This window comes from Haliaeetus albicilla, chromosome 2 (assembly GCF_947461875.1).
Source record: "Haliaeetus albicilla chromosome 2, bHalAlb1.1, whole genome shotgun sequence".
Lineage (NCBI taxonomy): Eukaryota > Metazoa > Chordata > Aves > Accipitriformes > Accipitridae > Haliaeetus > Haliaeetus albicilla.
In genome coordinates, this window is record NC_091484.1 from 25,572,814 (window position 1) to 25,594,297 (window position 21,484).

Genomic DNA, 21,484 nt, shown 5'->3' on the forward strand with positions numbered 1-21,484 from the left:
TCTTTAGTGGGGATTTCAAATCCATGGTCAACATTTTTGCATTAAAAAAAACCCTAATAGAAATAGAAGTTTGCCCTTCCAGAACTTGTCTGGCCCTGAGGTCTTTATTCCCCATTTCTGAGTCAATTGCCTGTTGAACGTTTTTTGTCCAGTTCTGCTTCTTTTGAAGGTATCCAGAAGGTTAAGGCAAGATGGTGCCAGATTAGCGTGGTCAAAATCATTCTGATCCAAAGATCGTTTTCTGTCAGTATAGAGTAGCTTTTAAGTCTTTGAGCTATACTGCCAGAATTTGTATCAGAGCACACCTAGCCCCATATTTCCTGTATCTCACAACTTGGACAAGTTCATGGGTACGGAGCAGATTTATTCCTTCTTTGTGTGAGATGTTCTTACATCTTACATGTGTGATGTTTGGGAAAAGGTAGAGCGTGAAGTGGATGAAGCTTTCAGTGAGTTGTATGGCTAGATTTCTGTTATCCACTGAAGTTTCACTACTTTTTATTTTGAAATTAAAAAAAATAGGAGGCATGAAGATATTATCTGATAGTAATTTAATCCTTGCACCTTTTGGGGAAGATTTGTACTTTTTTCCCCACTTTGGCTACTGTTAGACTTAGAGGGTTAGTATTCTTTAAGTGTGTTCTACTTCTCCCACTCATCTTTCTCCACTGAGGCCTTAATCTGGTTTTGGTATTTCATGGGGAAAGCCGTTTGATTCTGGGCACCTTTTGCTTGCATCTTCAATGGTGACTTATTTCTTCTGAAAAGTTTACAGAAATTCAAGACCAAATGTCAGGAAGTTCCACTTTCCCTACCCTTTTTCTGCAAGAAGACTCTCTGCAAACCTGTTCCCTATTCCTTCCAGAATTTATCCCTGAGTTTTCTTTTAAGTTGACACAGTGGAAAATCATGTTGAAAAAAAGCTTTATTTCTGGTAGGTAACTCTTTTCCTCTGTGGCTTAGAGAAAAATGTAAGTCTTTGTTTCATAACCATATTCCATAGACAAGGTTCGGTTTAAAACACATTTAATGAATCTGCTATCCCTTAATTCTTCATGCAAATTACCAGCTAGCAATAATGGCTGAATATATATGCATACAACTTATTTTCTACTTGGAGCATCCACAAATTATTTTGTTGCAACTATTCAACCTATTTATACTGAATATTGATGATCTTTCTAGTCATCTGTGTTCTGCTATTTCACCCATGTCTCATTTTACATTTTTTCCTGTGTCTCACAACCTTAATAAAAACAAATAGTAGTAAGGGTAATCTGCATCTCTAATGCTTAAATTACTAGGCGAATAGCAACAAGAAGTTACATGATCAGTAATTGGCTGTGAAGTCATCTCCTGTGTTACGGGAGTCAGTGTTTCATTCCTACACACCCTATTCTTTAGCTCTCTATTGTGTCCAGAGGAATCATCTTATGTGGATTTGCTTTGATTTCTTTATTGTTACTGCACCAGCTCATAGTCTGTCCTTGAAATAAAAAATACAAACTAACAAAGCAGTGTTGGCCCACATGGCAATTTACCATTGGCAGTGAATTTTTTTCAAAGGGCAAAAATATTGACCATGCTTTAAATGCTTAGCAGAGAGCATTCTGGTTATGTAAAGTAATAAAGTAATCATGACCCATTTTTCTAAACTGTGTAGTACATCTGAAATGGTCTAGCAGCTTTTATGGATTTTTAAAGAATATTTTAATTGTCATTTTTCTTTTGACAGATTTCTTTGGTAAAAGTATAATGCCTTAACTGATGGCATTATTATTCAAATTGTTGTCTGTGCATTTAAGAAGTTTAAGCTAAAACATTTAGTTGCTATGGTTACCCAGCTGAATCTGTAGGCAGATTAATTGGAAAAGTCTATCTGTAAATGTTAGTATTTTCTGTGTGTACCTGTAAATTGCTATTACATTTTTTTTATGCACAGTCAACTGAATCCTCAAATCTGTAAGGTTAGTCTTTGCATAGTCCCTGTTCTTCCTAAATTAATTTTATACAATATGTTTTCATATTTTACTTTTCAAAAATCACCCAGATAACTGAAAAATAATCTTTTTCTTGAACAAAATAAAATAAAAGCAACTTTGAAACTTCAAGTTTTGCCTTAAATCATCTCCCTTTTTTGCACAGCAATAAGATAGTGTATGTATGTTTAATTTAAATACTGGAGAAAATGACAGGGCATACAAAATTCTGCCACTCTAATTTACAGTTGCCATACAGATAAGTAGTGCTCTTTTTTTTTTTTTTTTTTTTAAAACAGACATTTAGAGACAAATCCTTTTCATGTTCCATGGAGTGCAGGAACTTAGATGTTTAGCATGGTGCTGACTCTGTGAAGGAAAAGCAACAAATGGTTTATCAGTTCTTCTCCAGCTTTTCTTGGCATTTGCACTGCATCTGACAGCCCCTTTGGTCTGAATACATTTGGAACTATTTCACGTGATCGTGTTTTGCTTGATTTTTTAATTTTCTATTTTATTTCTGAGATATATTAAACAGAATGGTAATGAAATGTAATGAAACTGAAGTACTGCATTTTAGGATGTTAAGAGTCTTGACAGTACTTTGGATTTCATAGCATGAGGCAATGCCTCGTCACTGAGGAGAACAGAAATGCTGGCTCTTCAGTTTTTCATGCTTTGTGTGATTTTTTTTTTTTTTTTTTTTTTTTCACTTCCCACACCTGGGGTCTAGCTCCTAACAGGATGGGCCTGATAAACTGATAAATTCAAGTTCCTGTTGGTATAAGGTTAATCAAAACAGTGAATGCTCAGGACTACTAAAAATGATAACAAATGTCTTAAAGAGCTTTTATACTTATGGAATCAATCCCAAAGGTACGCTTCATTATATTGGAAAGGGAATATCTTCTCTTTGGTAGTTGCTATGATGGGAACAGCTCTGGAGAAGAATGCTGGCTTTACGTTTTGCTTTTGAGGAATCATTTCTTTGCCTCAGTTCTATGTAATCAAACCAGTGGTGTTTGTTGACCATAAATTATAGGGTAAAGAAAGGGGAAAACTGCTGACAGTTCAGACATTTATGAGAAGTGTCCTGGTTTCAGCTGGGATGTAGTTAACTGTCTTCCTAGTAGCTGGTACAGTGCTATGTTTTGAGTTCAGTATGTGAAGAATGTTGATAACACTGATGTTTTCAGTTGTTGCTCAGTAGTGTTTAGACTAGAGTCAAGGATTTTTCAGCTTCTCATGCCCAGCCAGGGCACCTGACCCAAACTGGCCAACAGTGTATTCCATACCATGTGACGTCCCATCTAGTTTAGGAACTGGGAAGTGGGGGGCAGGGATTCGCCGCTCGGGGACTGGCTGGGTGTCGGTCGGCGGGTGGTGAGCAATTGCCCTGAGCATCATTTGTACATTCCAATCCTTTTATTACTACTGTTGTCATTTTATTAGTGTTATCATTATCATTATTAGTTTCTTCTTTTCTGTTCTATTAAATCGTTCTTATCTCAACCCAGGAGTTTTACTTCTTTTCCTGATTTTCTCCCCCATCCCACTGGATGGGGGGGGAGTGAGTGAGCGGCTGCGTGGTGCTTGGTTGCTGGCTGGGGTTAAACCACGACAAGAAGGAATTTGAAGTATACACAGTATCTGTGTTACTGCTCCTTTTTAATGTATTTTTTCAGTATACTTCATACATGGGAAATAAGTCAAGAGTGACCTACAATAGCACGGGCAGAAACCACTGAACGTAAAAAAAACCAAAACAAAACAAGAAGAGATTAAATACCAGCAGAAGTTATACTGCATAATCACAATTGGAACTGTGCGTAGAGTGCAAAATAAAACAGTGGGCAACCTAACTTTACTTTCCTGTACTTTAGTTAATATATTGAGTTATATTAAGTGATTTCATGTAATTTTTAGTTTATATTTGGTTACTCTTGTGAGAGCTTGATCAAGTAAAGTGAAGAATTTCATTTTAATCCAAACAGATCTTGACTATTTCTTTGACTCTTCCTCAGAAGCATAGTGGTTTATTTAATTTAGTAGAAGACAATTTTATTTTGCTAATGAATTGAATGCTTTTGAAATGAAACCTTTTGCTGACCTTTTTATTTTAGTCTTGTTGTTATGTTGCAGATTTGTCAAACTTCATTGAAGTGTCTTCATTGAAAAAATAGTAAACATTTGGCTTTATAGCTTATATTAAGATCTTTCACTTCATTTCATTTACTCTTGTGAAGGAGTTGAAATACTCTCACTAAGTATGAAATTAGTGGCAGGCATTGATCATACTAAAAATTTTAATTCCCAAAGTCAGAGACTGAATTTTTCAGGTGTTCAGCAGAATCTTCCCTCTTTGAACTACAAGCAGGGGGATTTTTGGAGTCGAGATACTCATGGGAACTTATAAAGCACTTCTGTGATTTTATGGACCTTTTTTGTCTGAAGATTGCTAAACAGAAGTTCTGTTTTCTCTACGAATCTTCAACAGACTAAACAGCTGGATATGTGAGATCAGTTTTCCACTTTCAAATGCTTTACTTTTAGTTTCAGTCTTGGTCATCATTGTCTGTGATGAATTTTCAGCAAACTCATATTGATTTTGTGGCTCTGATCATCTGAGTTGGTTGACTTTCATCTTCTAGCTGTGCCAGAATTCTCTAGGTGTTCTGAAAGAGTAAAGTAGTCCTGTGAAACATTAGTTTATCCTGAATCTTCAACTTCTCCAGCACTTAAGTCAAAATTTCCTAAAGGTGTAACAGCCTTGAAGTCATTCTCATCCCTGAACGTAGCTTTCATTTCTTTAGCTTTTTCCTGACTCGGTCTATCTTTAGATCTGGAAGACTGCCAAAATGTATTTATGCTTTACCTTGACCTGTGTTTAATTAAGTTGGGAGTAATTTCTTCTGTAATTAGATATTTGCATTTGAAGTTTTCTTGTCTCTTCCTGAGCCGTGAAAAATAAAAGTAGAAAGACTCTGCTACCTCATGTTTCTAAGTTTCTCACTATTAAGTCATCATCAGAAGTTTGAAAATGGAGTTTGATAAGCTTATCATTCTCTGCTTACTGGATTGTAATGCTGCTGTTGTTCTTTGTCTCTTGCAGAATTCAACACGGTTTTACTTTTGTTAACTTGCCTATGTGCTGGGAATCTTCTTGTTGATTGCCTTTTCTGTGTTACCTAGTTAACAAACTTGTGGTGCAGATGACTAAGAGTTATGTACATGCCTTTAAAAGTCACAATTTTTGTTTAAGGAATCATATCAGTAATTGCAAAATAATAATTGGAGCAGAATTCATGGGACTACTTTAATGATTCAAAAGATGTTTTACCAAACAAAGCAGTAACTTTAAAAAAGAACATGGAAGCACAATTCATGGAGTTAATACTTAACTTTTCAAACACTAGCTTATAATATTGAGGAATTTCTATGTCAGTGTTGGTCAGCTTCAATTCAAGAGTTTTGTATAGCCAAACAGACTATATGTAACTTTTTAAAATTAATAATAGTTTTAACATACATTTATAGATTTGTGTTTCTGCAGGGTGTGGCGCAAGTGGATTTGAAAATGAGAAGTTTTTTTAAAAGACTTTCCCTTAGGCAATTTTTAAAAACCTCCTAATTTGCACAGATGAATTTTGAATGTACAAGTGCACTCGTGTGTAAGAATTAATGTTTTTCTACTTTCCTGTTAGTGAGTTCCCTAGGTTAATTTACCATCCAGAAACACTTATTAACATGCTAGCAGTATACATACTCTGTATTTTTTGCCTCTGTAACACTATGTAAAGTGTTTGTGTGTTACATGTTGTTCAGTTTCTACTTCACCTGCTATTTGTAGCCTTGACAAGAAACCAAAGTAGTGTTGAGTACAAAGAACAGAGAATCCTAACTCCATATTGAAAATTTTTTTAAGGTTGTTTTGGTTGGGGTTTTTTAATCACACTATGCTACTGTTTGTGTGCATATTAAGATGTGAAGGGTTTGTGTTTGCAAACTCTGCTAGGCTGTGTCATCATGCAGAATAAGTTTTGTTATCTTCATTCAAGTGAAGCCAAGTTGGCTCTTAATGTATTTAGCTACATGAAGCAACTGCATTATCAATAGAAGAATTGGGCTAAGTCAGATTGGCTCCTAATAAGGCCAAGTAACTGGAGTTAAAATCATTATCACACTAGTATTAAGGATCTTGATGTATTAATCCTGCAGTGAAAAAACATCTAGAAAGTTTTGCTGGCAAGCAACTGCAGACTGTACAGTTTCAGTAGAGCACATGCACACTTAGCTGCTTCTGCCAGCAAAATGTAGTGTAGATTAGGATGGATATCCAAGCAGGAGAATTTATAAAAATATGTTAATGTGTCCAGCCGGTTCTGTGTGTATTGGCACAATTTCATTCTTTCTAAAAGGCATAAAATTCTTACAAAGAATATATACAACTGTTGTCTATATAGCTCTCTATATCTCTGTATATCTCCAGTTATTCATTATTCTTTGGTAGGTGTATATGTACATGGATTATTCATGGCTGATAAAGCTCAGTAGTCTCTGGAACACTAAAATTAATGAGAATAATGAGAATTTGGAATTCTCTGTGACATACTATGCTTGCAATTGTGAGCTAGAACTGATTAAAGTCACAGTATGATTAAAACCCTTCCAAAATCTTACCATTGTATTATTTTTAAATAATCAGAAAATTAATTCGATTCTTAAGGATGTAGAAAGCAATAATCCCAAGTGGTGGTATGATATTATGATTTATGAAGGACATGCCCTTTGTTGTATTTTGAGTGATAGATATACAACAGAGCAGTAACTAGAAAGTAATTCTTATAATGTCTTTTATGTGTCTCACTTTGAAAATATTTAAGAATGTAGTTAAAACACAACAGTTGAAAAAGAATAAGTTGTATATTCACTAATTATGAAACTACCCACTATTTAATTTGAGCAGCATGTAGTAGCTACTGTCCATCCTTGCAGATTGTTAGCAATTAATTAGATAACAAAGAGCTTGCACATTGATGTTGGGAGTCACAGCTAAGGAAAAATTATTCAACATGTTGCCTTATTCTTAGATTTTAACTGTAATTGTTCAGCATATCCACCATCTGTCCAAGTGACTCATGCCTCTGGCTGTACTTCTGCCAAAGTAAAGATTGTGGGCAGTCATGGAGTATTCACAACAAAAATGTGAAGTGTTATGAAGTGAAAAATGAGATGAGCTTTGAGTTATCCATCCCTTTGTATGTCTTCTTTACTTTTTTATAGATTTTATTTATTAAAAACATACTGTTCAAATTGTTTAGGCAAATATTAGTTGAGTTGGAATAGTCTGTTATACTTCCATGCCACACATCAGAAAGCACATAAATATATGGATGTATCTCTTGCTGACTATAAACATACATCGAAGTTACAGGTTGGCTAATGGACATTATGGCTAACGAAGGAGCCAACACTTAATTTCTTCTCTGCTGCATAATATAGAATCATAGAATCGTTCAGGTTGGAAAAGACCTTTAAGATCATCAAGTCCAACCGTTAACCTAACACTGCCAAGTCCACCACTAAACCATGTCCCTAAGCACCACATCTACACATCATTTAAATACCCTGGGGATGGTGACTCAACCCCTTCCCTGGGCAGCCTGTTCCAATGCTTGACAACCCTTTCGGTGAAGAAATTTTTCCTATTATCCAATCTAAACCTCCCCTGGTGTAACTTGAGGCCGTTTCCTCTTGTCCTATCAGTTGTTACTTGGGAGAAGAGGCCGACCCCCACCTTGCTACAACCTCCTTTCAGGTAGTTGTAGAGAGTGATAAGGTCTCCCCTCAGCCTCCTTTTCTCCAGGCTAAACAGCCCCAGTTCCCTCAGCCGCTCCTCATAAGACTTGTTCTCTAGACCCTTCACCAGCTTCATTGCTGGTTGCTTACAATAATTATATTATTATAATATTATTATATATTTTTTTTTTAATTTTATGTGAACCCTTATTATTATGGTTTGGGTTGGGTCTTTTTTACAGGATGATATCACCTAAAGATCCCACTCAATTTTACAGCCTGTTGTGCTTGGTGAAATATCAATATGAAATATGAAAAATAGATTGGCAGCTGGAAACTCTATTTTGCTATTTTAAGTCAGAGCTTGAAAATTTTAGGATGTGTAAATGTCTTTTGTCTGACTGCCATCTCCAGGCTATTGTCTAGAACAAAGAATCCAATGTAGGCTTCATACCTGCAAGCACACCTCTTGCATACCTGTAGTCTTGTTCAGCTCATTGGGTCACTTAAACTTCCCACAAGTTACAGTCATTGGGAATATTTTCTGTGTTTGTTTTCATCTAAGGGTTTTGTTCTGTGTTGAAGGTTTAGTCCATTCAAAAGGAAGGCTGCTTCTAATAACAGCAGGGTCTCTGTTGGAGACAACATGCCTCTGGCTTGTGCTGTGTTAATTCTGTTCTCAAAGAGATGAATTTGAGGCAGCAGCAGTACAAAACCACCTCTTCCTATGTTTTTACCAGCACTGTATCATTTTGCTGCTGTTATAATTAAACCCATAGTCTTAATTTGTATGCTTACAAAAGCTGAATGTCTTAATTCTTTCTTTTATTGTATCAGGCTATGTTTGATGCTTTGTCCGATCTCCCTGAGTGGTATGGTATAAAAGAAATGCAAGCAAATTGGATAGGTGACTGTGTTGGATGCTATCTTGACTTCTTGCTAAAGGTAAGTCAGAAATTTCAATACTGCTATCTTGGTTGGGCTAACTGGAACCCCTGAAATGTGTGATGTGTGAAATGGGAATGGGTTTTCAGATCTAAAAAGCTTGAAACCTACTAAAAGAGGTTATTATGTGTTCATGCCCACACCAGCACAGATTCCCCAAGAACACCACTTGTGGGTTGAAGAGATACTCCCTGCTATCCTCCTTAGGAAAGGGTTTGTGTGTTCAAGCACAACATCGGATGCAAACTGGCTGTGTGTATTATGCCAAAATACATGCCAGCTAATAAGCATTCCTGAAAGCCAGGGCATTTAGGGGAGCAGTGCCAACAGCAGTATCAAGAGGTACTGCACGTCAGCTGGGATCTAGCTGGGCTTTTGCTCCTCCTTGCACAGTATCTTCTCTGTCAGACCCAGGCTGACCTCAGGCGAGTCCCTTTACTTAGATTTGTCCATTATTTCATGTACTACATCCGATAATTAGAATAATGAAAACCACACAGTTAGGTAGTGATGGACCTACAGAGAAGTCTAGATAGAAAGAAAGGAGAGGAAGGAAAAAGAAACCTTAAGAAAATTATAATCGTCTACAGAAGGACTTCAGATTTTCCCATTTTTCTCAAGAGATGCAAAAGGCTTCTTGAATACAGTAGTGACAGAAGAGATTTTCAGACACCTGATGGAATTTCAGCCCTTGTGCTTCAAAGCTTTATTGTACTTATTTACTTTGGTATAAGATTTTAAAAGTGACTTCTTATTTTAAAATACTGAATTTTTGGGAACTTCAGATTGAGACAGCTTAAGCTTTCTTAATACTTCTGAACCAGACACTGCTAGAAGGTGCATTTTTGTATTTAAGTTGTTTTTATCAATTGTTTCTGAAAAGGTGTATCAATACCTGTTGTAGAAAAATCTCCTTCTTAGATCCCCATACACTCCACAGTTAATTGATATAAAGCCTGTTGATAGCGCCAGGTGGTAATTCTTAAGCAGTCTTCTAAGTTTATTACTTGTATTTTATGTCCAGTTGTTTTAATGTTGTCCCGCCTTTTATTATTTTATTCCTGTACATAAGTTGCAGCATTGACTTCATCAGAGAAGTGTGGTAGAAAGCCTGGTAGCTGAAAAATCTTAAATTTTTTTTAGATTTCAGAGGTTACATCTCATTTCTGTTTCTTGGAAACAGGGCATGTGTATTAAAAGTGAATAGAAGGATTCCAAGTTACTTAGCCAAGGATTAAATCTCTCTCAGTAGCACAATGTTATATATACCATAGGATATTAGAAAAAAAATTTTATAGATATATCTGGATAAACTGAGGCAAGACTGTAAAGCAACTTTCTCAGGGTCTTAAAAGTAAATTTTGTCAAGGTTTGATTCTGTAAACTCCCTACAGTGGGAATGCATCTAGCTTTGATATTCAGAACTGTGTATTTCTACAGGGTGATGTAGATTTGTTAGTTGCATAAAAAGGAAGGGGAATGTAAAACCACTGCACTTCCAGTGGGAATTTTCCTGCTCTTTTTCAGGTTAATGGTGAAGTAACAGGAGAGAAGCTAGCAGCTTACACCTATACACCTGAAGCCATCTATGGAGCTTCCCATTTATATATCTTACCAACTCACAGACTGCTGCATGGGAATAGCAGTCTCAAGGAAGTCTTTCAGAGGGAGTTCGTCCCAGGGAAAGGTGATATTTTTCTCATACTGCATTTTTTTGTAGAAGACTAACAATTTTAGAGAATGATCTTCAGAGAATGTGTGTCAAGCTGAGCAGGAGCTGTTCCTGTTGAGAGGGAACAGGTCTTCTGATTCTTGGTATATGTCAAACAGTATCACATCAGCCTGTTCTGGCTTCAGATGTGGTACAAGCAGCTACGTTAGAATTCTTCCTTTTACCATGGCTGTAACACTTCATAGTATATAAAAGCAATGGAACAGATTTTTGTTTCCTCATGTACCAGAAGTGAGCAGTCCAACTCTGACTGTGTCAGCCCATTGGAAAATCTCACAGCTGTATGGTAATTTGTCGTTAGCACAAAGACAGCAGAACCAACTCTTGCACCAGTGATGATATCTTCCTGTCGTAAGGAATATAAAGAGGGCAACAGATCACCAATACATAGCAAAGTGGATCACTGATAGATAGCAAAATAATACTCTGCTTTGCAGATCCTTAGTTAATACAAGACTCTAATGGAATAAATTCAGAGTATCCCTATGGCAGGTCATGACTTGTACAGAGGATACAAATAAGTGTTAATTCTTTAATGGGTGTTAACTGGTTTCCTGAAGACTCCTACTACCAATTTGGCCTGTATTTAACATTCCTGGCCTACTACTTTTTTGTTGTTTGGAAAACCTGAAAATTACAAGAGTAAATACAATGTATACTGAATATTTTTTGTTTCCACTTTAGGCTGGTGTTCAATATTTATTTTTTTCCTCACTGGTAAAGATGAGGCTTCATTGACTGTATAACATCTGATGTCAACAGCAATGAAGCAGGAATCTTGCGGGAAATTGTGATGGTTGTACAGAACCTGCTTTATTTTCAAGTGCTTAATTTCTGTAACCTTAAAAAAAAGTTTGTTTGCTAGCAGAAAAAAATGGAGCCTGAATTTGTTGAGTGTGTAAGAGCCCTTGTCTCGGGGCTGAGCAAAGCTTGGAGAATTTTTGTTAAGGAACAAAGGAACAAATTTGCAGTTCTTACAGTTCAGCCAAATCAAAGCACTAACCGCAAAACGCACATTCATGCATGTGCCTGTGTCTTTGTTGGATCTTGTGCTTTAATCCAAACCACACAAGTGCAAAATTTGTTTTTAATACGGGCAACAGTATATTTTTTTATATTGTTTTTACATGGAAATAATTGGAAAGGCTTTTTTGTGTCTGTTAAAATAAACTTCACCTTTTGGTTGAGCTAAAGAAACTCTGATTTGGAATAATGACAGCCATAAGTCCTTGAAAAAAAGGCACAATTCCAGAATCATAACTCTGCTATTGTTGTGTACTCCTGCTGCTTGCAAATACACTTATATGCATTCTGATATGCAGTTGAAATTGGCTGATATTTCTTACTATTTCTTGAGCATTTCAAAGGCACAGACTGGTATTTTTCAAAGAAGAGAACATAAAGGAGAAGAATTTCTACATGGACTTTCAGATTTGCATTTCAGCCATGGTACATATGAAGGGCCAACAATGGCATTTAAGTAAAAAGAAATTTTGAATGGCCTTGAATAGACCATATTTTCACGTTAACCAAGATTTTTTAAAAAAAATCACCAGTAACATTAAAATTTTAATTTAATTAATTGTGATTGTCTTCTTTTCAATGGAGATAGTCTTGTAACTCCCTTTTTTTGACTGTGTTATCATTTAAATAATTAGGAGGGTATGTTTTTGTTTTCTAGGCAAGAAAAAAAAAAAGCTGTTGTATGGCAAAGTAACTTAAAGTTCTAATACCTTTACTCTTGGAATACAGCTCTGTATTTCAAACTATTACTATTTAAATAGAGGTGAGCAGCCAGTTTTCAAACATTGAATTTTTTAGCCTAGAAAAATTTATGTTAATTTAGAATCTGGTAAGTCTTCTAGTTTTGACAGCGTGAGGTGTCTGAGATTTGACCCTTAAGTTGCTCATTATCTCATTATTAACACTATGTGTACATTCTTTTACATCTGTAACTGTAATACCATCTCTTTACGGCTGTTTTAATAATGATGTGAGCAAATGAGCACAAGAAGGGGTGCCTTCATAAACTGAAGTTACTCTTTTGGGTTCCTTCATAAAATTATTGCTGGTTGGAAGAGAGAAATTATTTTTAAAAGCAGACTGTCCTACCCACTCAGCTTCCTGTTCATGAGACTTTTTGGGTAGTTGATTTTAAAGAGTGAGATGATTCCTTTTGTACTTTTTTTTTTTTAAACAGAGGAGGAAAGCTGTGTGCAGTGGTTTGAATGTGAGAAATTTTCTCTAGAATCTGGATATCTCAGACACCTGAAATTTCAAAAAGTAGTAATCAGAAATAAGTAAATATATCGCTTGTGTTAAGAAGAGTGATGAGATATAGTAGCCCTGTTCTCTAAAATGCTGGTACTTTATTTCAAGCAGATTTTATGTGTTGCAATACAAGCCTAAGCTGTCTGTATTTTAATTATTTTAATTATCATCAACTTAAAGGCACTGAAAAAGTTAGAAACAGGCCCAGATTGAGATCTGGGGTTTGAATCCTCAGAAATTGGAGCATTCAGGTTTTATTTTCTTCTTGTCGAGCCACCCAAGCTACACATTGTAAATCAGTTTCAGTTTATCACAGTTCTCGCCCTTGATTGTCTCCTCTCTCCCCTTCCCTGTAGACATTGGGTTCCTCATCTCTAATATTAATATGAATATTCTGTTTGGAAATCAATAGGTTATTTAGGTTGGCTTTTTTTTTTTTTACACTGGTCAATATTTCTTGTGCTTTGTAGTTATTCTGTAAGAAAGCAAATAGTAAGTGTAAGATATATGCTCGCCTCCAGTTTCATCTGAATAACTGGATTTTTTTTTTGTGTAATTTTGTAATAATGTATGCTAGTATATAATTCAGGACTTAATAGAGCTTCACAGCAGGCCTGCATTTTGGCCAATGAATCAATTTTTTTATTACAATCCAAATCTTACTCTGGCTTTTTTCAGGTGTTTATTATGTTTTCTAATCATGAAAATATATCAGTCGGACTTACTGAAGATTTTGATATGTCCGAGCTTTTTAGAAATGTGATTAGGCTTTTCATTTTCGTTCTTTTTAAAACAAAATTGTAATTCAAATTTCATGCATGTTTAAGATAAACTGAGTTCTAACAGTAAGTAACGTTCTTAGCATATCTTCTGTCATATTTTGCTTACCATGTTCATTACATTTGTTTTCAGACTCACTCACTTCAGTGATAGCTGTGAATTTGCTTACCGATCAGGAGATTCCTGTAGTCATTTCAGCAAAAACCAGTTTTGGGAATTTTCTTGATACTAAAATAGGTATGTGACATTTAATGTGTAAGTAGAATAGTACAGTTTTCAGTTGCTGCATTGGAGCATGAGATACCATTGCGGTAAATCTTTGAACACAGTGGCTCTCTTCTCAACTTTGGAACTCTGTTCTTCATTCCTGTTCTTCATTAGTGAAGAAGGCAGGGAAGAGTAGCTATGTGGGATCTGTCTAGGGGAAGAGATTTACAGGATGATAAATTTTAATGGAAACATTATAAACTTAGTATGTTTAATGAGCTGAATTTGAGGAACCGCATATCTTAAGAGAATTGATTACTTAGAGTGCATGTGTATTTGGCTGTCTCTCACCATCCTTAATCAAAACAGAACTGTACCATTGTTTGACATAAATATTTTGAAAACAACCCAAACTTTTACCTTTTTTTGTCTTACGTTTATGTAAATTATGTGCATCCTTACAGAGAAATGTTTCAGACAGTAAATGTACAAAACTTCCAAGTTTGACTTTTATCTGATAATATTTGTGTCGAGGTCAGTAAAATAATTCAGAATAGGTAATAATTCTGTTCAGGTAGTCTTGGACAGTTATCTTGGATCCTTTATCTCTAAAGGAAGCATTCCCATAATTTAGGATTGAGAATCCATAAACGGAGGGGGAAGGTCATTGCTAGAGGATACCCTGAATCGTCTGGAGTGGGCTTCTCTTCTCAAAGTTGTCCTATGAAGCAGCCTGTCTTACCCCTTTCCTGCACAGGGAGCGTGGCCCCTCGACGTGGGCAGCTGAGTGCATGTGGTTAGGTGATGTGACTGTCCTTCTAATGAAAATCAGAAATTGTACTAACTTTTAAAAATGGTGTCAGTTTTAATCTGCACCCACTGAGCTTTTTTGTTTACTCTTGTGTTTTGCTGTGGTCTCATCTCCGCTGCATTGAGCAGGCAATGTTCTGTGCCAGTCCTAATAGGAAATAGTTATCTCTTCTTCCCCCTTTCCACTACCTCCCTTATCCTTTAACTCCCTTTTGTTGCCTCCCTGTTGTTGATACTTCTTTCCTGCCCTGGAGCTGCTGCTTGCTTTTCTACACCACTGCCAATATTGGCTGTTCCCGTACAACAACTGGACTGAATAAAACCAGCTGATGGTGCAAAAATCTCTTGGATGACCCTCAAAAGGCTGATGGAAATTACCCACTCGTGCTGTATACCTTACTTAACAACATGCCTGCATCTTACACTTTAGAAATTAATCTGGTTTTGAGACCCAGAGCCTTTCCTGATGGAAGAAAAGCCAAATAATTGAGATACCTAATCTTATTTTTCATTGAAAGCTTCCAGCTGGCTCACTGGCCCATCCCTTGGCCTTACGTCTGTTGGAAACAGCCCAGCTCTTCCCAGGAAGTTCTGGATGCCAGCTGTTGAGCTTTGCGAATGTACATTAATAGCATCATCTTTTCAAAAGGAGGAGGACCAGAAAGTGGGACCCGCTTTTTTCCATTTGTAGAGCATATTGTGAAGCCACCTGTTGCAGGCTGCAGGGCTCTTTGACGAATTAAGATACTTGCATTATTCTATAATAGGGCCTTGAAACGGCAGGAGCATACATCTGCTGGAAAGATAAAATAGCGACTCCGTATTTTGCTAGTTGAGGACTTACTTGTCACAGGGGAGTTCTGCTTGGTTTTCTCTAGTTATCTGCTTCCAAACTTCCATGTATTGACAGAGTTAACATATAGCAGGCATTTCATTGCCTGAACAAAGATGATTGTTACGCTGGTTTTGAATGAAGTAGTTTGTATGTTAATAATTCTAATGTGCTCAGCAATATTTGAGAGTTTTTGTCTGTAGTTTTCACCAACTTAATGTTGGCATTGGCTTGTCGGAATAAATTTCTTTGCCTTTTAAAGATGACAGCAATTGTGCAAGATTGTTCAAAATGTTAAGTAAATTATCACTGAAAGGAAAAAATGTGCAGAAAGATGTATCTCTTCTGTGGAAGTAAAAAATCTGTTGTTATCTCAGTGTTATTTCAGAATACATGTGATGACAAAGTTAAGAAATTTCTTAACTCATCCTGAAAGGTAGTCCTCCAAAGTAGAACTAGGATGTATGACTGTCCCAAATAATAAGATGCAAAGGGAAAGATAGCATCAGGGGCCTTAAGTACTGTGACTTCTATAACTGTCATGAGCAGCAGTAGGAAGTGCTCTCAGTTGTTATATTCTGAATAGAAAATTGATGTTATTTGAATTGTTTTCCTGACTTTATAAACAAATCATGTTGTTCATAATAAGTTAAAGGGATAGTAATGTTAGAGACTGTTGTGTTGTGGTACATTTTAATAAACTATGAAATTAGAAAGAGATTAAATTTACTATTGAAACAAGACTATCTTGGCTGTTTGTTTAGTATTTGTTTCTCATATTAGCAAATAATTAAAATTTGCATTATTTAAATATATCTAGATAATATAACTGTATTGAAAATTTTATTATTTATCCAAATTTTGTAGGTTTATTTTTAGGCTTTTTTGGAACCGTCAAATTTTCAGCCTTTTCTGAGGTAGGACATTGATGAACATTTGGATTACAGAGAAACTGAGAAAATGTGTTTGTAATTATTGCTGCTTGAATTTCACTGCTTAAAGAACATGAAAACTTTTTTATTGTTCTTAGATTTTTAAACTCCTTTGGGCAAACATAAGTCTTTATAATGACAGCATCATAGAAATAATACATTTTATCTTCAAACTGATGATTGATATCCATGTTAGTCAATCCCAGAACTGATTTATTTTTTCTTGCCTCCTAGGAATTCCTAGTACTAGTGCAGAAGATGCTGCAGTAGCTAAGAATCTGGGCATTTCTTTCACTGAAGTCATTGAGACATTGCCAAATGGTTTGGAGAAAGTCATTAATTCTGCAGAGGTGGGTATACAAGTATGGAGTTCTTTCCAACTTACAATAACAATGCAAACTAAATAAGTTTTCTCAAGAGTGCCAAATACTTTGTATGATTGAAGGGATTTATTTTATTTTATTTTATTTCTTTTAAAGAATCAAGCCAGGCTTATGCTACCAAATTTCTAGGAATAATATAATGATGAAATGTGTTGGCTCTTCTGTAGCAATAAACTGAATTTTTTCCTTTTGTACATGAGAGGAAGGCACGGTATTGGTCTGAGTTTTATAATGGAAACTGAATAATTAAACCCATGTTAAAAGTTGATTCTTATTTCATCATCTCGATAGATTTTTAAGCTAAATATTAACATATTAGTCCTTTTTCCACGTGTTCACTGAAACGTGGTGTAAGCCTTTATGGTAACATATCTGCCTGAAGTGACATAGAAATGGTGTCTTTAAGATATAGATGGTCTTATAGTTCTCAAAAAAATGCATTTGGTAGCAGACACAAAGCTCATATTCTGTTACATTAAAGATAGAGTCTAAGTGGTTCAGATGTATGTGGAAGCAAGAATAGAAAAACCTAAAATGAGCACAGGAGAACGAAAGCTCTTTTACCATTTGCATTTCCTCAGTCTCTACCTTGTGTTGGTGATACTCTGGAAGTTTCAGTGTACAGCAGTTGATTAAAATACCAGCAGTAAATGCAAATATCTGCCAATAAAGGCTGAAGAGGTCTACAAGACTCTTTCTTAGCCTTGTTCTATTCAGACCATGAAGAACATTATCCCTTGAGCAAGAGGGGTTAAATGAGTAGCTGGTAAATGAATAGTCTCTTGGGTAGGAGGATGTTAAGCAGTGGGAAGGGGGAAATTAATATGAGGCTCAAACTTTGACTCTTAGAAATTGCATTTGTGACTTTTTTTGTCTGTTCTTGCATTTTCACTGACAGCAAGTATAAATTTTTCTTTCTTCTTCTGCTTCTCTTTATTTTTTAATCAGATCACAGGCATGACTCGGCAAGAGGCTTTAAAAGCTGTTACCCAGCAGGCCAAAAATAAAAGAATAGGTGGAGACCTAACGAGTGACAAATTAAGAGACTGGTTAATATCTCGACAGCGGTACTGGGGAACACCTATTCCTATCATTCACTGCCAGACATGCGGCACTGTCCCCGTGCCTTATGAAGACTTACCTGTGGTGTTGCCCGATGTAAGCACCTTCACAGGAAAGGGAGCCTCACCTTTAGAAACAGTTCCAGAATGGGTGAACTGTTTCTGTCCCAGGTAAGCCAATGCTGCATTTACTGCAGACTGGGAGAGATTGCTTTGTACCTGCCTGTTTCTTGTGCTCTTTCCGTAAGTGTTCAACTGACCACTCTGAGATAGGATACTACTCCAAAATGATGTTTGGTCTGACCCAGCGTAGGTTTTTTTTTTTTTCCTTACATACTCTGTAAAACTCCTTTTTTGCAACACAGACACCCACTGCTATTTCTTTATAAACAAGCTGAAGCAAAGCTCACTGTTCGTAAGTTGGAGGAAAGAAGAAAGGAAGACTAGAATGATTTTCTCCCTACCCCCCATTTCTTAACAGTATTTCTTACTTCATTTAGTACAATAATTTTCATTATCTTTCACCAGCAGAGTTCATATAAAGCTTATAATGATTATTGAATTATGTCCTTTTGTTAAGGAAGCTAACATTGCGTTCATTTGCTTAGTAATAGTCCAACAATAAAGTGTTTCCTCAGCTATGTAATTCTTTATCACGAAGAGTCATGCTCACTGTACATTACAGATGACAGCATGTAATTCAGATTGAAGGAGATAGGAAGTATATGCATCTTGTCAATGCTGTAATCTTTATTGTTTGTCGTCCAGCTGTTTAAGAAATAAGACAGCCTAAATTAAGTAGTGAGAGATATGTCATGAAAATCAGTTGTCTAATCTTGAGGGCTGCTTAGATACTCTGTACACTGCAGTTTGCATACAGATTCTGCAGAAGGAACTGGTAGAACGTGAGATGTCCCAGAGAAGTTTTTCATCAGTAGTACAATGCAACGCTGCTACTAACAGACTGACCAAACAGGAACATTATCAGGCTGCCAGGCAGGGGAATCAGACATATAAATATCATTAGGGGTCTCACTGATAACGCAGCAGTTTCATAACATCTAATGTTATTTCAACATTTGAAGGGTAGAATATCAGTGTGGTTTTCATTTCTAATTAGGTAGCTTACGCACAGCAGCTCTGTGGTTCTCTGGGAACATGTGTTTTGACCTTTGTTGATGACATGTATGTTATGTAAAACACACATTTACTTCCATGTTTCTGCATAGAAAATTTCTTCTCAGGTGTGCCTATTTAAATTACATACATAGTGTATTTTAAAGTGTGACTCTTGCAGGGAAGCCTTACTAAACAAGTAGTTTAGTTTTAGATTTTTTTAGTAAAATCTCTAGAAATGCCTTGGTCTACAATTCCTAATTTCAACTGAAAAATTTTCCTGATGTGACTGGAAGTCACTGTCTGCACTCTTGGCTTCCTCCAGACCTTAATTAAAAAATGATGATGTTGTCTACCAGGCAGCAATGTACTTCTGATGTATGGCAAATCCTTACGGTTTCTGGATAGTTACTGTGACTGCCCTACTTAGAGATTAATCAAGGGCATTTGTTTAGTTAGAAATAAAGGCATACAGGATTAGTTTCTTAGCCTAAAATGTGGTAATTTGCTGAAATTAACTTTTTTTAAAATTCTCACCTTTAGTTGGCTTCTTTATTCTCACCTATTTGACAGCTGTCTTCAGTATTGCTCACCCATATGTCTGCTACAGTTTCAAATCTGTTGAGCTATTACTTTTGTGTGTGCATGGTCTTCCTTGGTTTTCCTTGCTCTGAGAACAAAAACCAAGGAAGACTATGCACACACAAAAGTCATAGCCTTATGTCATCCCTTCCTTTAGGCCTTCTCTCCAGTAATAGTTTTTTTATTGGTTGCATTTAATACCTAGAATTAATAAGGAAAGCAAGATGGAAAGATACAAAAGTCTGAATATTTGAGTGACAATAGTTAGCGATCGTAAATGGGAGGAGATGCCCAAGTTATTCATTGTTATACAAGTCCAGGTAATTGGGTTAGTTGTCTGAAGATAGTCTAATGAGATTACAGTATTGTGCCTGTAATCACAATGTTGATGTAAATTGCATAAATTTTGAAAGATGCCCATGCTGTCTCTGTGTTAGTGAGCCATGTCCATTTAGAGTACAGGCAACATCAGGGGCATGAAGCAGATACAGTTATGGTTCAATGACTCTATTCTTGCTTTTGACTGAAAAGCCATTCTGTTTCAATGTAATACAGCATTATTTTACATTGGGCAAGTCTGATTATATGTACAGTTCAATTAAAATGCTTATTCTATATTAAAAAGCAGTTAGAAGTAAAATTTCTTTTACATTATTCCCATTGAAAGAAAAATTTGCTGGTAGAGAAGGACCTGGGGCAGAGACAGAGTGAAGGAAAAGGTTAAGTGGTGATACTCTTGTAAGCTTGCCTCGGCAAGCCAAGCTGAAGTATCAGGCAGACAGGCAGATACATGTTGCAGCTCAGTCATCAAGCCTGATCAGAGACTAAATATGCAGTTGGAAAATATTAAATAGTCAGTCCCCATTTATTATGTATATTTATTACACATATACATACATTTAAATTTACATACAGTTATAAATTGCATACATTTGTTACATATAGCCAGTGGTATTTATATAAAAGTATGTCACAGGTTGCAAAGTTTTGTTGAAATTAGAATAATGCCATTGTTCTAACAGTAAGAGTTTTAAAGAGGGATCATTTACCACAAGTGGAAGTTTATTAAATGTGATTATTGGCTCCTACAAACAATTTATATTCAGGCAGAAATTAGCAGAAAGTAACCTGAGCTTCTAAAATTTATTTTAAAATTGTTTCTCAGGGCTGCCAGTATAACTCCAAGCAAAAATTGATTTGCTGTAATCACAAATTAAAATTGTGCTACAAGGTCTGGAAGAGATTTGCTACATCTCAGTGAAAGCTGAAATTAAACTAAGTTCATTTTTTTTCTAGAGATGATAAATGGAATCTGCAAAGACCTTTTTGTACAGACAATCAGTGAGAGGCAACCACCTGCTCCTTCTGCTAAATATTTATAAAATGATTTGTCTGCTGGTACCCAACGAGTGTTATATATATTCAGTGCCCATTAACTTTATGGCAAAGTATGCTTGTCTCTGCTTTAAGACTTGCTTTGTTTCTTTTAAAATGGCAACTCTAAAAAATTCCTGGAACATACAATCAAGAAGGCTGTCCGGTGCAGTGCCATCTTCTGCTATTGCTGGATGCTATAGCTGTTCAGGCTTCTTTTTGGTTTGCATTTTGTTTGGTTTGGGAGGGAGAGGGAAGGAGAGTCAGCCCTGTTACTGGTGTTGGACTTTTTCTGAACATGTCACTACTCCGACTGTTCAGACCTGTTCGTTTTCAATCTGAATGTCTTTGTGGCCACTCTGTACACGGCTGTTTTTTCCAAGTTTGTCACTTAATCTGAAAAGAGCTTTTCTCCTTCTCTCTTGCTCAGGTGTAAGGCAGCAGCACGGCGAGAAGCCGATACCATGGACACATTTGTTGATTCCTCTTGGTACTACCTGAGGTACACGGACCCTCACAACAGGGACAGGTGAGGGCTGCAGGCACAGGGCTGTCATGGGGCAAGCCCGCTTCACAGAACAGAAGGGATGGAAGAGGCCAGACACTCCAGTGCTTCTAGCTTCTACCTGCCTTTGCAGAAGGTGGTGTAAACCCCTGTGCTGCCCTCTTTTTGTGCCTGCC

At 36.3% G+C, this 21,484-nt stretch overlaps 1 protein-coding gene across 3 annotated transcripts in view; it reads left to right on the forward strand.

Moving 5' to 3' along the window:
- Positions 1-21,484, forward strand: part of LARS2 (leucyl-tRNA synthetase 2, mitochondrial) — an 88,331-nt gene that overhangs the window by 34,274 nt on the left and 32,573 nt on the right. For all 3 annotated transcript variants that reach the window (XR_011329497.1, XM_069811209.1, XM_069811219.1), the window contains 6 exons: positions 8,616-8,723; positions 10,251-10,410; positions 13,639-13,743; positions 16,522-16,637; positions 17,619-17,902; positions 21,234-21,332. Coding sequence is in view for 2 of the 3 variants with exons in the window: in XM_069811209.1 (XP_069667310.1) it covers positions 8,616-8,723; positions 10,251-10,410; positions 13,639-13,743; positions 16,522-16,637; positions 17,619-17,902; positions 21,234-21,332 (872 nt within the window). In the remaining variant the exon portion in view is untranslated. The remainder of the gene's footprint in view (positions 1-8,615; positions 8,724-10,250; positions 10,411-13,638; positions 13,744-16,521; positions 16,638-17,618; positions 17,903-21,233; positions 21,333-21,484) is intronic.